General features: G+C 56.0%; 1 protein-coding gene across 7 annotated transcripts in view; it reads right to left on the bottom strand.

Moving 5' to 3' along the window:
• Positions 1–16,610, bottom strand: part of BCAS3 (BCAS3 microtubule associated cell migration factor) — a 480,998-nt gene that overhangs the window by 6,880 nt on the left and 457,508 nt on the right. For 4 of the 7 annotated variants that reach the window (XM_059669765.1, XM_059669764.1, XM_059669767.1 and 1 more), the window contains one exon: positions 14,202–14,369. In XM_059669765.1, coding sequence (XP_059525748.1) covers positions 14,202–14,369 — 168 coding nt within the window. Of the gene's footprint in view, positions 1–4,708; positions 4,775–14,201; positions 14,370–16,610 lie in introns of all 7 variants that reach the window. The other 3 variants (XM_059669762.1, XM_059669761.1, XM_059669763.1) reach the window with 1 other exon arrangement.

Below are 16,610 nucleotides of genomic sequence, written 5' to 3'. Positions count from 1 at the left end.
CCAAGCAAGGACTGGTCTGCAAGGGGCCTGCCAACAGGGCCTGGGACCCGCTGTGCAAACGGGGGCTGCGGAGAAAAGCCATGGCGGCTGGGCTGGAATGCATCCTGCCGGGCTCAGCAAAACAGGCAGCTTCCTGGGGCCGACCCCGGAAAGATGGCCCAGGGGCCAACTAGGAGGTGGACACAGTCCTGGCCTGGGGACTGCCACTCCCTCCTCAGTGTGGCTGAGGGAGGCAGAGGTGGGTGCAGGGAGACAGAAGGAGTTGGCTGAGAATGCTTCTAGAAACGCTGACAGCCCTGTCAGACCACACTCTGGGTGGGAGCCAACCTCAGCCCCAGGGCCCTTTTCAGGAGGTTAAAAGGGCAGCAGTTAAAGGAGGCAGCCTGCGGGGAGGCCTTGCTCTTCTCTCAGACACCCCCACCCCACCCTTCTCCACGCTCCCCCTGCAGGGTCACCTCCAGCTGCACGGAGGGCTCAGAGGATGGGGGCTGGTCCTCCAAGGACCTCCTGTCCCTGCAGCAGGGCTCCCGCCCGCTTCTCCGGCAGGCTTGGGGGACGCAGGAGGGCAGCTTCCCGCAGCTGAGGGGCTGAGGATGAAGAGGCTCCTCCACATTCAGATAACAGGGATCCCCTGTGGGGCTGGTGGGACCTGGGAGTAGATGAGAAGCAGGGCCACTCTGGCCTGGTTATCTCTGGGCTTAACACCTCTGTCTGAGCCCAGAGCCCAGGCCGGCCGACGCCACCCGCTTCTCCCCGCACGCAGCCTGGCCTCAGTGCCGCGGGCACGCCCCTTCCTGCCGGCCGGAGCCTCTTTCGGCCCACAGGGCTCCCACAAACATGCTTTCTTTCCTCCTTGCCCAGCTCTTGTTCCTGACCCCCACAGGCACGGAGACCCAGAACGTCACAGAATGAAGCCAAGACCACATGGCCTGCCCTGGCCCCCACCTGTCTTCCACTGGACCTGGCTGTGTGTGTGTTGGGGGTAGGAGCAGAGCAACTCACAGTCCAGCTCAATTCCTGCATAGCCTTTGACCAACTGACAGGCAGTGCCCACAGGTAGGGCATCAGTGGGAGGGGATACTGGCCTCGTTAGGAGCTGAAGGCGTTTCCCAGGTCCCTCCTACAACAGCTACGAAGTGACACCAGTCCCCAGCAGGGAAAGACTCGCACAGAAATGCTGCCATCCCCACTCCCAGGAGACCCACGTGACTCAGGTCCTCCCAGTCCTGGCTTCAGAGGAGAAGGGACAGGATCACCCACCGGACAGCCGGGACCAGCAGCCTGTGCAGTGACCTCTCGGGGCCCCTCTCTCAGGATGACTCCGTGTCCTGACCAAGACAGAGTGCGCCCTGTCACAGCACATTACGTGCGGGAGAGCAGAGGCTGCACAGGCCTGGCTGGCGTTTCCCTGGGTTTGAGGCAGTTGATAAGTCTGGCTGAAGCCATGCTTAAGATCAGACAGATCAGTGGTTCTCAACCTTCTGGCCCTTTCAATACAGTTCCTCATGTTGTGTCCCAACCATAAAATTATTTTCGTTGCTACTTCATCATTGTAATGTTGCTACTGTTATGAATCGTAATGTAAATATCTGATTTGCAGGATGGTCTTAGGCGACCCCTGTGAAAGGGTCGTTTGACCGCCAAAGGGGTCGTGACCCACAGGTTGAGAACCGCTGAGATGGATGCAGGAGCAGCCAGAAGGGGAAGGGCCTTGGCGGGAGGCAGGGGATTCACTGGAGCCCCCATTGGGCACAGACAGCGGTGCTGAATGACCTGGGCCTGTCACGTCACTTCTCATCTGCTTCCTCATTGGTCAGGCGGGAGGGGGCGGGGGCAGCCTGGCAGCCTCGTCGGGTGTGTGGGGCTCTGGGGAGAAGATGTGAAGGGGCTTTAGGAAGCAGAGCACGCAGGGCACACGTGTAGAGACCACTCTGGTGGTCGGGGCGTCCCGGTTACAAGGTGAGCTTTGCCACCTCTGGTGTGTCGGCAGCTGAGGCCCCCAGGGGAGTGCTCCCCACCCAGGAGGCCTGAATGCCCTTCCCAGCTCCACGCGCCCCTTCCTTGGCACCACACGCCCCTCGGAGGCAGATGCAAGGCTGGGCAGCCTGGCCCTGTGTTTGGTGAGAGGAAACGCCCGGCCAGGTGCTGCGGCATGACCTCTGTGTGTGTCTGCATGTGGGCGGGGTGGGTGCCGGCGAGGCCCCACCAACATGCCCACTCAGCATGGCTAAGAAGAGACAGGGCTTGGAAACTGTCCCGTGGAACCAGGTGTCTGGCAGCTGGCCCTGCCCCTCCCATTTCCCAAGTCCAGCCTCGAAGCTCCGACGACCCCACCCAGCTCCCAGGTGGGTCTTGCCGAGCTGCCTGAGGGCTGCGAGGCTGCGAGACAGGCACAGGGGCCTGCAGACCGCAGGAGACGCTGCGCCCCACGGGCCAGCGCACATCTGGTTCTCATTCGAATGTCCGCACGTAATTACATTCTCTGCGACGCAGCGGAAGAGTTTGGTAAGATGTGGCTTCCCCCACTTTCCATCAAGGTTAAGAAATCAAAGCCTCTCATTCCACCAGCCTCCCTGTCACCCGTCTGTCCTCCTCGGCAAAGGCCACGGCCGCACTCTGCTCTGTTTTCTAGAGCTGATGGCTGGGGCCCAGGGGAGACGCAGTCCCACTGTCCCACTGACCCACCTGAGAGGATTGACAGCTGAGGCCACCACTGCAGGCTCAGCACGGAGCAAGTTCGTGCACTGGAGACAGCGGCTGCACGGGCTCCCTTGGTGACACCCCAGTGTCCTCCTCCCACTGCCTGGATAGAGGCACCGCGTGCACCCTGCCAAGATGCCCTGTTGTCTTCCTCACAATAGGAAGCACGTGGTTCTAATTCTGGAGTCTCTGCAGCCCCTCCTGAGAAATGCAGCTTCCCACAGTCAGGGGGGCGAGCACCGCCCCCCAACCTCTGCCATCTCACCTTGCAGCCACCCCCCCCCCCCACCCCTGTTGGGCTCTGAACCAGGGACCGGGCAGCAGGGACCATGGGGCAGTCCCGGCAGGAGGCGGCCGGAGCCCCGCTCAACAGAACGGCCCCTAGACGGGCTGCTCTTTCCAGCTCCCACTCCCGGCTGAGTATCTTGTTTACGGCTTCTTTTTACTCCAGGATTTATGACTTTCATAGTAATGGGTTCCATTCTACTTCCTCTACGCCTACTTTTCTAATTACTGTAGTACAGGCTTTATGAGAGTTTCTTAATAAGTCAGGGTATTTTTCCTTTGGAAACAAACTGTCCTGCGAGTTAATGACTTAGAGTGGGTGTGGATGCTACCCAGAGACAAATGGGGGCTGGGGAGGGATGGCCAGGGTGGGGGTAGGGGAGAATCTTCTAGCCTAAACAGAGCTCTGCGGGGGTCCCTTTAAGAAGCCAGGCCAGCTCCAGGGCAGCCCCCGTGCTGCTCACGGCCTCCCTCCCACAGAGCCAGGGCGGAGAGCAGGCACACGCACTGGGCGTGAGCCCACCAGCTCTGACGTCGCCGATCCTCCGCTCCACAGAAAGCTCTTGGTGCATTTGGCTCCAAAGGGCAGGCGCTAGCTTAGTTGTGGATTTGATTTTTGGTGGCATCAGTGCCAGGCCCACGTGTGTGGTGCCTTCATACCAGTAAAGCAGGTTTTAAGGAAACAAACCCAGTTCCTGGTCCAGTCATCCTAGGCCAAGTCCAGCAAAGAGAATGGTGTGTGTGTGTGTGTGGGGGGGGGGGTGGGGTGGGGGGGGTGGGGAGAAGGGGAGGCGGTTTGAGGGGGGAAGGTCTCTGTTGCCCACGTTGGGGTCCCAGCCTGTGCCCTCGAACCCACGTTCTGTGTTGGGCAGAGAAGCACAGGCCCCAGGTAATGGCCGTGGTGCCGCCGGCCCGATGAGCAGGCGGGCGGATGCCGGCGGAGCCTTTGTGCTCCTGGGCAGACTGGCTGCCAGTGCCGGGGCCTATTCATTATTCAGCTCCACTCGCTCCGAGCGCCCTTCCATTTGCTCCTCCAGGAGGAATAACAAATCTAGAAATGCAATTCCACTTTGGTGTATTAAGATATTGATTCTCCTGCCGAGTGGAAGTGCATTTGCTCCGCAGCCCTCCCGCGGGCAGGAAGGGGTTAACCAAATGTTTATCACAAGGCTGGCTTCAGAGTTGAAAGTAATGTGATCAGTAATGAATTTTGTGTTACATTAGGTTGTATAAATGGACAGACAAGCGCAGACAACAAGTGGCCAGGAGTCGGGGCTAATCTAATGATGTAAAAATAGAGACAGCACCAATTATACGAGGGGCCAGCTCCAGGCTCCTGCAGGGACTGCAAATGAATAGGTACAAATCAAATTACTCACTAATAGACGCACTACAAGAGGGGCAGTCAATGGTAAATGCATTAGAGCCCAGTGACCTCTCTGCTCTGCACAGCAGAATCCGAAAATTTGACTTCCATCTCCAAAGTGGGGGGTGGGGAGCAAGATCCTCAAAGCAACTCTTGTTGGGTGAGGCCCAGCGACACTTCCCACCCCACGCCCGTCAGCCCCATCGCCGGACGGTGTCTCCTGCCTGAGCTGACCTCTCGCCCTCACGCCAAGGCCTCCTGACGCCTGAGCACCGGGGTCGGGGAGGCACCTCGCCAGGGACAGAAGGAGCAGCGGGACGAAGGCTTGCACGTGGGCAAAGACAGGAAGTTACATACCAACACACTTCACAGCCACGTGCCTCTCAGGGGTGCTGGTTTTTACTGCTACATCAAGGGCTGTGTCTGTATTGGAAATAAAATATTTCTTTAAATATCGGACCTTTAAGAGAGCAGCAAGCGCCGAGACCGAAGGTGATGGTGGTGGTGGGGGGGGCATCAGAATCCGGTTTGACCACGGAGAGCGTGGCAGGGGTGTTCGTGGTCTGTCCCAAGGCATAGCGCATGGAGGGGTCCACGTATTCTCACCGGGTTCAACTGCTGTCATCCCTCCCTCCCCTCCTCCTCCCACGCCTGCTGCCCGCGTGCCCACAGTTCCGCCTGCCACTGCACAGGGCGGGGAGCAGCGAGGATGTGGAGGCAGAGCCAGCATTTGGGCAGCCCCTCAGGTTTTCTCCCCCCTCTTGGGTGTAGAAGCCAGGCCTGAAGCTCAGAGGGGCTGAGTGGCCGGGCTGCTGAGAGGAGGCTCATGGAGATGCGCTCAAATGCGTGAACCGTACGCTCCTAGGCAGCTCAGCTCCTAGTGGCTCATGGGATGAATAAGGTATGAAACCAAAGAGTGCCAGCCCCTGCCCAGATGGAGGCGGGGGCGCTGGTAGGCTTAGCTTCCCCCACTGCCCCAGGCCTGTGCCAGCCACACCCATCCAAGTAGAGATGTGACGCCGGCCCTGGGAGGCCAGAGAGGATGGGCCGTGCCAGTCACGTGAGCACAGGGGCCGGAATGGAAAAAGTCATCCCAAACAAATGAAGCAACTGGATGTCGGTTCTCCCCAAACTCGATTAAGCCCTCGGAGGGGTGGAATCGCAAGCTATCGAGCTACACAAAATAAAACAGATGTGGGGAGGGTCACGGGAGGTGGGAGAAGCCTGGGGCTGGGGGACTCTGCCAGTAAATGTATAGATGTCTACTGCAGTGGCCTGCAGGTCCCTGGGGCAGGGCTGGGCAAGAAAGAGAGTGGACGGGAAGACATCGCCCAAGATCTGCTATGCATGCTTGGAAATGCCTCCTGTTCGATTCGACCGAACTGGTATGGCTTGGCCTCCTCTGTGCACCGTTCTCCTTGCTTTAAAGCTGAGGCCCTGGATTCCTAAGGGGTCAGAAGGTTGTGCCCAACTTTCATTTTCTGTGCGTACATGTGTCTTTCCTCTGCTACCAGCCATCTAATCTAGGGGGTGGTCCGCATACCTCACACGGTCTCTGAGGAGGCAGGGGGCAGAGGCAGGGGCACACATGAGCGATGGGTATTTACCCATCCATGACTGTGCGCAACTTTGTTCAGATCTCACCCTCACAGAAAGGTCAGTGGGTAAAGGTGAATTCCCTGGCAGAGGAGATCAGAGAGAAATCCTCCCTTTGTTAACCATTTACCTGCCTTCATGTCTCCGGAGGAGGGCCCTTATCTGGGGGTCCCACCGGCGCTCCCCACCCTTGTGTCCAGGCCTAGACATTTTCTACAGGAATCCCTGCTTCTGGGTTGGGGCAACCCCTGTAAAGGGGACCCTGAAGGCACCAGTGAAGTCACAGGGGCACATGCTCCTTGTGGACAGAAAGCAGCATGTTTTGGTTAAAGAGTTCAAAGTAGACTTTGGGCAACTACAAGATGTGCAGAGGAGAATGAGAGAGGGAGAGAGAGAGAGAGAGAGAGAGAGAGAGAGAGACCGCTATTGCCCGGGGCTAAGTGTCCACAGGAGGTGGTGCAGAAGCTCAGCGGAGACCGAGAGAGCATGTGGCTGCATGGCCAGAGAAAGCTTCCCAGAGGAGCTGAGGTTTGAGCTTGGTCTAAGCAGGAGACTGAGCAGAGGGGGCGGGAGCAGGCACTCCAGCAGAGCCAGGTGAGCAGGGCGGGCGCTGGGGTGATGGGGCCACGCTGACAGGTGAGGATGTCTGCGTGAAGGTGGTGGTGGGGAAATGTGAGTAAGGGTTCTTGTGGACGGGGAAGTGGGAGGTCGGGTGGGCGAGGACGGCCTGTGAGGGATTTGAAAGGAGCCTGGGCGGCAATATGTGGGCCTGGGCACCTGTGAGCAGGGAAATGGTCAGGGCGGCCCTACGAGTGAGCACCCCCTCCCTCCTGGGGACCCCCTCCTATTTTGAATAAAGGGTGGACGTGACTACTATGCCCTTCTGCCCAGGTGAGACTGATGGGATTTAAGAACTAGAAACTCTTCCTGGATTTCTCAGTTTAATCCAGTAGCTGGTAGTGAGGGTCTTACTGCCAATCTTTCACTGTGTCTTTTTGTGAACTGGAGACAGGAGTGTGTCCCCAGCAGTGATGATCTATCTGATCAGGGGACGTGGACGTGGCCAGCGTGGAGCAAAGCACAGAAGCCACGTGGGAGGAGGTGGCCATTGTTCTCCAGCTGAGAGGAGTAGAGGGGGTGACACGGACAAAGTGCTTAGCACAGTGGTACAGGGGCCGGGACGCCGCAGGTGCAATCGGTAAACATTTACCAGATGTGCTGGTTTCCCTGGCCCATGGAGCTAGAGCATAAAGTGAACCAAGGAAGGGAAAGGAGCCTCCCAAAGTCACAGGCTTCCCCTTCCTGGTGGGGACTTCGAGCCCCACGGGAAAGGACACAGAACAAGACCTTCTTCTCAGTGGCAGGAGCCGGGGGCTGGGAGCCACGCGGATCTCCAATCAGGCCTTTCCTACCCGTGAGAGTAGCTGGGACAGGCAGTCGGACACTGAACTGAGACACAAATAGCAACACCAACAATACCACCCACCACCCCCAGGAGCAGCTGCTCCCTTCCGCTCCGAGCGAGCGGGGTGCTTGGCCCATGGGTGGGGTGGGGTGGGGGGAGAGGGAGGGGACACTGGGCTCTGCGTCTGGTGCTCATGTTTCTCTGGGGCTCACGCTCTCCTCTCCACCCCCAGCCACTGTGGCATCTGTTACCAGCGAGTTTTTGCCGCCAAGTCCTGGAAGGAGCACGGGCTGTGGGCAGGGGGCCAATGGCTTTCTGCTTGGCCCGGCTCAGTCAGGTGGGGCCCTGAGGGCAGTGGCGAGAGGAGCCGAAACACAGCTCAGCACTTAGCCTCTTTGAGGGTGGGAACCGAGTCTTACTCCTTCCTGAGACGTCCGCCCCGGTGTGGTGCGGTGCGGTGCGGTGCGGAGGGAGTCGGCCTGCCTGCCGCAGCCACAGACAGAGGTGTGGGCCCACGAGGAGCTCACCGAGAGGAGAGGAGACACGGACAGTTCCCTGTGAAGGCCCCGCAGGAGAATTCCAGGGCCGATAGGTGAAGCGGAGACAGGGACCTAAGTGACTGGCTAAGTTGCTTGGATGACGGCGTTTGCCTGAGAGGAGGGGTGTGTACAAGATAAGAGAATGAATTCACTGCCCTGATGCCTGCCATTGTTGCCGTCTGGTCCTGTGGCACCTTGCGATGGGAAGGGGTGATGATAAGCCCCCCCCTGGAAGTGTCCTGGCAGGAAACTGTCCCGGCCCTCAGCCGGCGCAAGCAGGCGCTCCGCGGCCCATCAGAGGAGCTAGTCCAGAGGTGGGATAGGGGCCCACACACCGCGTGCGCATCTGGTCAACCCCGTAACGCTAGCTAACGTTTGTTGAGAGCTTAATTCCTACAGTCTGGAATTCCTACACACACACACACACACACACACACACACACACACACACACACACACACCGTGCTTTTAGCTTATCTTTTGCAGAACATAGGCAATCAACAGATATTTGTTAACCAACTTACTGAAATCTTGACCACTTAAACAACTGCGTATAATATTCAAAACGTGCTTTTACTGTGAAGGAGGAAAAAATTCACACCCTCTCAGTAAGTAAAAGACTTTTCTGACAAAACTTTGGAAGAGCTTTAGTCGAAAAGAACCTCACAGACTTTTCTGCTGAGGAACTAATGCACATAGAGGAAAACTCAGAGGATTTAGCAGAACAAACTCGAGTACTGGTTTCCCAACTGTAGATAGTGATTCATCAATGTACCCGTATTGTGAAATCAAGTTAGCTGTTTGTGACATCTCAATAAAATGAAATAAAATAGAAAGTACCAGAATGCATTGCTTATAACATTGTCTTGTGAAAGTTCTCTACATCTGGGGAGGGAAATAAATGTATTCATGACAGCAGGTAGGAGGCAAAGGTTGAGCCCACAGTGTGATCCCCACGAGGAACTGCCTCTGGGTTAGAAGAGAGTGTGTTAAAGCGACGGCAGACAGAAAAGACGAAGCCTAAAGGAGAACGAGCAGGGTTCCCAGGACTGCAGGAAGCCACGGCCACAGGGGAGAGACAGTCCTCCTTGACCTTGGGAACTGGCTTAGTGAGCTCCTAAGTCAACAGCAGCAAAAGGAGGCGGCCTGCAACACAGACACCCAGGAACACTGTAAACGGCTGACCAGGGCCCTGGGTGCGAGGTGTGGGGCTCTTGCTGTTGGACGTCAGAGAGAGAAGACAAAGGCAAGGTGTAGCTAAATAGCGATGGACGGAGTTAACGTCTAAAGAGAAAATGTACTGGATACGTATCCAGGTGTTTATTAAAATTTTTGGGGATATTCGGTTATATCTTTACCTAGACACAAAACAATTGGGAAAAGTCAATGTTTTGCTTATTTAAAAAATTCTACTTTTCTACAAAAGGCAATTTTGAAAGGAATGTCTGCTCAGCAGGAATTAGTCAAGCTATTTTGAGGGGGGTGAGAGGGAGAGGAGGGGGCTGCGGGAGCCGGCATTCCAGGCCCAGGGAGAGGTATGTGCAGAGGCCAGGCAGGTGGGGAGGACATGTGTGCTCGGAGACCCTCGGGGAGCTCGGCTTGGCCGGAGAGAGGGCAGCGGCTAGTCGCGAAGGCTTTGTACACAATGAGGTGGGTGAGCCCGGGAGGAGGACAGGGCAGGGGAGAGCAGTTCAAGCTGTGGATGCAGAGATGTCAGAGGGTGACTGTTTAGATCAGTGGTTCTCAACCTTCCTAATGCCGCAACCCTTTAATACAGTTCCTCATGTTGTGGTGACCCCCAATTTCATTGTTACAAATTGAACATAATTAAAGCATAGTGATTAATCACAAAAAAATATGTAATTATATATGTGTTTTCCGATGGTGTTAGGTGACCCCTGTGAAAGGGTCGTTCAACCCCCAAAGGGGTCGCGACCCACAGGTTGAGAACCGCTGGTCTAGATGGTACTGGAGACCAGGAGAGAGAGCCAACTGGGAGCTTACTTGGAAGTGATCAGTTTGTAAGATGGCATTAGCAGCTATAGTAGCAGTGGAGATGCTCTGTACTGACGGAGGGAAAAGAAAGAGGCCAAGAGAGGCCTCGAGAAATACACTGAGGCCGAAGATGAGGAAAACCCAGGGCAGGAATTGAGAAGTGGCCCGAGGCAGTCATCAAGCCAGGAGAGCGTGGGAAAGCAAGATCAAGGTCACGGGGCGTGTGCACAGGGCCGGCTGGTGCTGGGCTGCAGGGACTTGGTTGACAGCGTTGAGGTAAACCAGTGAGTGGCTGTGGCAGTTGGGTGATCTCGGGGCAGAAACAGGAGGAGAGAGGAAAGCTGTTGCAGGGACATTTAGGGTCTGAGTGCAGGAACTCAAGAGGTTTCTTCAATGCCGACCACCACTGAGCCATTTTCTGAGAGTGAGAGACACGATGGTGGGGAAGAGATTTGAGAGAGGAGAGTTCGAAATAGTGTCCATGAAGAAGGAAAGAGACTGATTTCAAAGTGATGGACTGAGCTATGTACCCCACTAAATAAACAGCACATTAAGTCCTACTATATAACTAGCAATTCTATGAAAAAAAAAAAAAAGTTAAAAAGAATATATAAGCTCTTAGAGGACCAGAGACCTGGGGAGTCAATAAGAGGATGAAAATAGACTGGGTGCCCCAGCAGCAAGCAGGGGCCGCCACGGGATGGCTAACGGCTAGGCCAGTGGTCGGCAAACTCATTAGTCAACAGAGCCAAATATCAACAGCACAATGATTGAAATTTCTTTTGAGAGCCAAAATTTTTAAACTTAAACTATATAGGTAGGTACATTGTTATTAACTTCATTAGGGTACTCCTAAGGCTTAGGAAGAGCCACACTCAAGGGGCCAAAGGGCTGCATGTGGCTCGCGAGCCGCAGTTTGCCGACCACGGGTCTTAGGCTGAATGGAGAATTCATTCCTTCAGCAGTGACTGCAGACCCACGAAGGGCTGGACCCTGTCCTAGGCACTGGTTTCTGCTGCAAACGACGCGTGCCACCTGAGACGAGGAGAAGCGGGTGGTAGGGACGTACCGGACTGCCAGGCTCACTGGACAGGGGAGGCCCATGTGCAGGGGCAGCAATCTGACCAGTCTGTGATTTTCCCTCAGCAACCGCAGTGAGAGCAGAGTTTGACCTCAATTTGGAATTCTGCTGAATGGGGACAAGGGAAGCGTAAACGGTGGTGGGGTGGGGGAGGTAATGACATTAGCAAGAAAGCAGTCCAGCCGGTTATTGTAGAGCCGGACTGGCAAGTCGCACATGTGACCTAATTAGACTCAGTGGTCAGCAGCCGTCACGGAGGCCAGAGCTCACACTGCCTCAGAGGGTGGACGTGTTTTGACGTGGACTTTCTCACAGCTGAACGTGCATCAAGGGCGTGTTAAATGCGGGTGCTGATCCAGCGGGGCGATGTGGGGTCTGGGATTCCGCATTTCTGATCAGCAACTGGGTGCAGATGGTGGGTGCTGCTGGGTCGTGGACCACGCTGAGTAGTAAGGTTTGGAAAGGCTCTGCTGTTCTGGGGGGGAGAGCCGAGTTGCACTATGGGACAGCTCACCGGCGGCGGGGTGCTGGGGTAATGAATAAACCAATAAGTTGATGTCACCTTCTCAGGAATTCTGCTAGAAGACTGACATGTTGATAGCTTGAAATTGGCCATAGAGTTTTTACATGACGGCAATCCCCAAATGTTACGAATCAGGGCTTTTCCCACTTCCCTGCAGAGAGCTGGGTGTTAAACCTCTACCAGCGAGTCACTAGCTAAACCTGTAGAAGAGCGAGCCATACTGGGCTGCAGGGTCAGGGGTCATGAGAGCATGCTCCATGCAACCTTGGTAAGAGGCCAGCAGGCCGGTGTCTGCACTAAAACCACCATCTCTGGTGCCTGACAGGTAAACACTGGCTGTCACCTATCTTATGCACCCCCCACAGAAGCAGGGTTATGGGCGGGGAGAGAGAGAGAAACTGAGAGAGGCTGCTACGGCCAAGGGTGACTTGCCAGAAATTCCCACCTCACACGGCACTGTATTTCCCCAGCTCTCTCTGGGCAGCAGGCTGACGGGCATGGGCGTGCTCGCTGCCCCGTCCAGGCAGGGCTGCCCCGCCGGCCATGCTTCGTCTGCAGTTCTAAACCGTGAAAGGTGATTCTCAGCAACGGCAGAGGGAACCAGGCTAACCTCCGTCCTCTCTGCTTTACTTGCTGGCCCTGCACGCCGCGGCAGTGTTTGGGAAATAAAGCACACCTTCCATGGCCCAAGAAGGCCCGACGGATCCCCTCCGTGGCCGCTGGGGGCGGGACATGCAGGCCCTCTGCCTTAAAAGGACGTCTCCTATTTTTTGACCCCTGGGTCATTCCGTTTTAATTTCCTCTCTCATTTCTTTTTTTAATTTCATGAACCTGCTTAAGGCCACAGAGTCTCCCCGGGGCCCCCAGCTGTCTGGCAGATGGCTCGCTGCCAGTTTGCTCAGTTACTGACTGTCTGCGCCAGGCTGAAGTCCCAGCCCCGAGCGCAGGCACCTCCGATCCGCTGGCTGGCTGGCTCTCAGGTGCTCCAAGGGGCTTCGGAGGAAGCCGACCCACAGCGGCTCCAGCCCCGGAAGGGCAGCTCCGGGAGTGACCCTGGGGACACCAGGCCCCGGTTTATGTGAACTGGGGCCAGCCAGGGCCCCAGAGATTCAGGGGAAAGGCTGTGCTCCGAGCGAGGTTCAGAAGGGGAAAGTGCTCCTGGCTTCGGCCAACTTTCCAGGAAAATGGGGTGAAAGCCCCAGCAAGAGCAGAGCTGCCCCTCACCTGTGGGCCCAGGTGCGAGAACAAGGCACGATGAGCAGCTGCCACAGCTGGGAGCTCTTGGTGGGGGGAGCCAGAGGGTGTGCACTTGTCTGGACCTGCACGAGGGAATGGACGTGACGTGGCGTGGCAGCGTCCTCCCCTTCTAGGGGCGAAGGGGCGTGGAAGGAGGCTGGGCCTCAGAGATGGCTGGCCGTCTGCCTGGCCTGAGCAGGTACTTGCTGCCTCTAGCTAAGCCGCTTCTCTCCCTCTCTTGCCTCCATCCTGTTCCTTTGCCAATCAGTATACAAGCACTATGGGCAGGACGATGCTAGCACTGTGGGGAGAGAGATGAGTGCGGAGTCTCTTTCCTCCTCGTGCGGGAACACAGGGACTAAACGGGAGGGGGAAGAAGAGCGGGAAAAGCTTAACTGCTGACCCCCAGTCCCCAAATGCCCCGGAGGATCCGCCGGGAAGTGAGACTGTGGGATAACGTTCCTCAGACGTTTCAAGCCCTGCCCACGTGCTTGGGCCCTCAACACCTCGCTGGTCCTGGTCCCTGCCCCAGGGTTGTCAGTTCCTCCCCTCTGGGATCCTCTCTCCAGGGAGCGTGGGGAGCAGGGACGGGGCAGTTCACAGTAAACGAAAGCAGGAGCGGGAGGACTGCGCGACCCTGTATGCGTTCCCGCTGAGCTCAGGAAGCTGGGAAGCAGCCTGTGGGGCAGTCTTTTTCAGGCATAAAGGCGGGGCTACGGCAGCCACGAACCGCACAGATACCCAGAATGAGGAGGTGCTTTGGACAAAGAGGGCAGCTGTCCTGTGACGGTGTGGAGATGGAGATCTTTCCTAAGTGCGTGCTCTCTGTGTGTGTGCACGTGCACGTGTGTGTGCGTGCATGTGTACACCTGCTTGCTGGGGCAGCGCTCACCCATCACCTAAGGATGTTTTCTGCCTGCTCTACAGATGCGGGAAGCCACCCCGGGCCTGTTGCTGGGCTCTCTCAGAGGCCAGACAAGGGCGAAAGGCAGCATAAGAGAAAACTGCCTGGCGGGCTCAAACCATCCCTGCCTGCTTCATGCCTGCTCCCCCCCTCCCCCCCACCTCCCGAGGTGGCAGGCCCCCCGATACCTGCCATTCTGGGAAGCCTCCAGCGAGGCAGGAGCAGGGGTGCGGCCTAAGCACTCAGTGCCGAAGGGCTGCTGAAAACCTCCGAGACGCCAACGTGGTCCCTTCCCCTGGAGAAGGTGCCCTTCTGGGAGCCACTTACAGAATACTATGTTCATGACAATTTTTTGTATGAATTATTCCACCGAGGACGGGTCCGTTCCACTGGGAACTCCCCTTTCCACAGGGTTTCCCATCCCCGGAAGCTTCCCCAGGGGCAGCAATCAGAGAGCTAACTGAAGAAACAAGCAGTTAAAACACACACACACCCTCTCCCGCCAAAGAAGCTCCACACCAGCAGGTGCCAGTCGTGACCAAGTCCGGCGAGGAGCGTGACGCCACGTTACCTGTTCCGGATCCCACCACGTCCCGGCTGGGCGACTCGGCCATGGCGTCGGCGAGCCGCTCCCGCAGGCCCTCCTCGGTGTGCTCCATGGAGGACATGTGCCGCAGCCCGAAGCCCTCGGGCCAGCTCCCGCACACCTCCAGCAGGGTCACGCTCCGGTCAAAGGTACCTGCAGCACACGGGACATGGCACATGAGTCCATGCTGGCAGAGCCCCTTCTATTTGTCTACCCACCACCAACTCCCTGCCCTGTCCAGGGGCCAGTTAGCTCTTCTCCAGGACAGACGAAGGAGAGAGCACTACAAACCACGAACGTGGGGCCTGGACAGGTAGCTGGGTTGATTAGAGCATCGACCTGATACAACAAGGTCTCAGGTTCGATCCCCAGTCAGGGCACATACAAGAACCAACCAATGAATGCATCAATAAGTGCATCAACAATGAGTCAATGCTTCTCTCTCAAAATTAATTAACACACACACACACACACACACACACACACACACACACACACACACCATGAATGTGTAGGACAGAAAGCAGCATCTATGCCACTGGTCAAAGTGTAGACCTCTAGGAAATGACCTCTATGATGTCGCTGGATGAGTGGTTTTTCAACTGTTTTCTGAGCAGCGACAGGGTCCTTTTGAAGTCTCCAGGAATGGCTTCAGGGACTAGGGGGTCCCACAGATCGGCCCTGATCGTTGGCCAGGCATAGGGACTAGGTCAAGGGCAGCGAACCTCCTTCCCAGGTTCAACCAAAACACCTCTACTTGTCTCTGTTTGATACAATACAGCTTCCCTTAAGATTCATTTAAAACAGGAGTTATAAAGTGTAAACTTAAACTTTCTAAACCACTATATCCCATACCACACCTCCTCATTTTACATTTGAACTTCAGAGAAGTTACGGCCCCAAATCCAACAGCACGTTTGTGGCCGACCTGGTTCAGGAACTCAGATCTCTGTTATTACCATGTAATAACGACATGCGGTGCCAGGTGGTCCTGGAAATATCAGGGGGAACACAGGGTAAAGGATATGATTGTCTTTATCACATGATCTTACTCATATATGGAATCTAATGATGAGAACAAAATAGATGCAGAGAAACAGAAGCCTGGAACAGACGGACAAATTTCAGAGGGAAGATGGGGGTGGGATGTGTGGTGGCGAGTGATTAACTGGGGAACTTATACACATATACACACAGCCCATGGACACAGACAGTGGAGTGATGAAGCGCGGAGGGGCAGGGGCGGGGTGGAGGGGGTCAGTGGGAAAAACAAACAAACAAAGGAGACATCTGTAATACTTTCAACAATAATGATAAATTAAAATAAAGATACCCTATATAATAAAAGCCTAATATGCAAATCGACTGAACAGCAGAACCGGCAGAATGACCGGTCGCTATGACTTGCACTGACCACCAGGGGGCAGACGCTCAACGCAGGAGCTGCCCTCTCCCGCAGGCCCCAGGCCAGCCAAGGCGGGTGCCAGCGGGCGCCCCCGTCCCCATTCCCCTGATGGTCACCCTGCAGAGGAAGGTGACCGGCAGTGGAGGTGGGGGGCAGGGCCGGTGAGCGGGTGGTGCCAGTGGGGGCCCCACAGATCAGCCCTGGTCACCGGCCAGGCATAGCGACCCTATCCGTGCACGAATTTCGTGCACCGGGCCTCTAGTAAATAAATAAATAAAAATAAAGTATATGATTGTCTAATCACTATGCTGTGTACCTGACACTAATACAAAATGCTACTGGATGTAAACTGTAATTGAGAAATATAAATAAAAGAACTGAGATCTCTGATGTTTGGGGAACTCATTCTGCTCCGTGGCCATCGCCTCCCAGCCGCCAAAGGCTGAGCACACCTGGGGCCCCTTTTGGGGGATGCCAGCAAGAGTTGGGTGACAGCACCTTCAGCAAAGACCTCCCCTTAATCTGAAGCTGCTCCCACATTCCAAAACGGTGCTCTGCCCAGGGCCAGGGTCAGCTTCTACACGCAAGCTCACTTCAGAGTCCCCATTTAAATTATTCTGCTTTATTATACGGCGAGTCTTCTGTGAAAGCTTATTTCATCCACTCTCTCTTGGAAAGAGATTACAGTCCTGCTCTGTTGCTTTAAGCACATGCCATTTCCCCAGCGATTAGGTAACTGAATCCACGGCATTTATTGGGCTCGGTTCCTGCCAGCACCAGGAAGATGGGGGGGAAATGCAAATGCCAATGTTCCCCGAGTTAAAAGTACACGCGACGCACACTCTTTATCAGGCCTTGCTGCTCCTCTTTGATCAGCCGTCAGAAACTATCTCCCCGCGGCAGCCGGGACTGGGCAGCGTCAGCGCACACTCCCTGCCAATGACAGGTGGTAATAGAGAGGGTGCGAGCCCTGGCCCCGGCAGGCGGCC

This window comes from Myotis daubentonii, chromosome 16, assembly GCF_963259705.1.
Source record: "Myotis daubentonii chromosome 16, mMyoDau2.1, whole genome shotgun sequence".
Lineage (NCBI taxonomy): Eukaryota > Metazoa > Chordata > Mammalia > Chiroptera > Vespertilionidae > Myotis > Myotis daubentonii.
The sequence above is the reverse complement of the archived record's forward strand: the minus strand, read 5'-3'. Positions and strand labels throughout refer to the sequence as shown.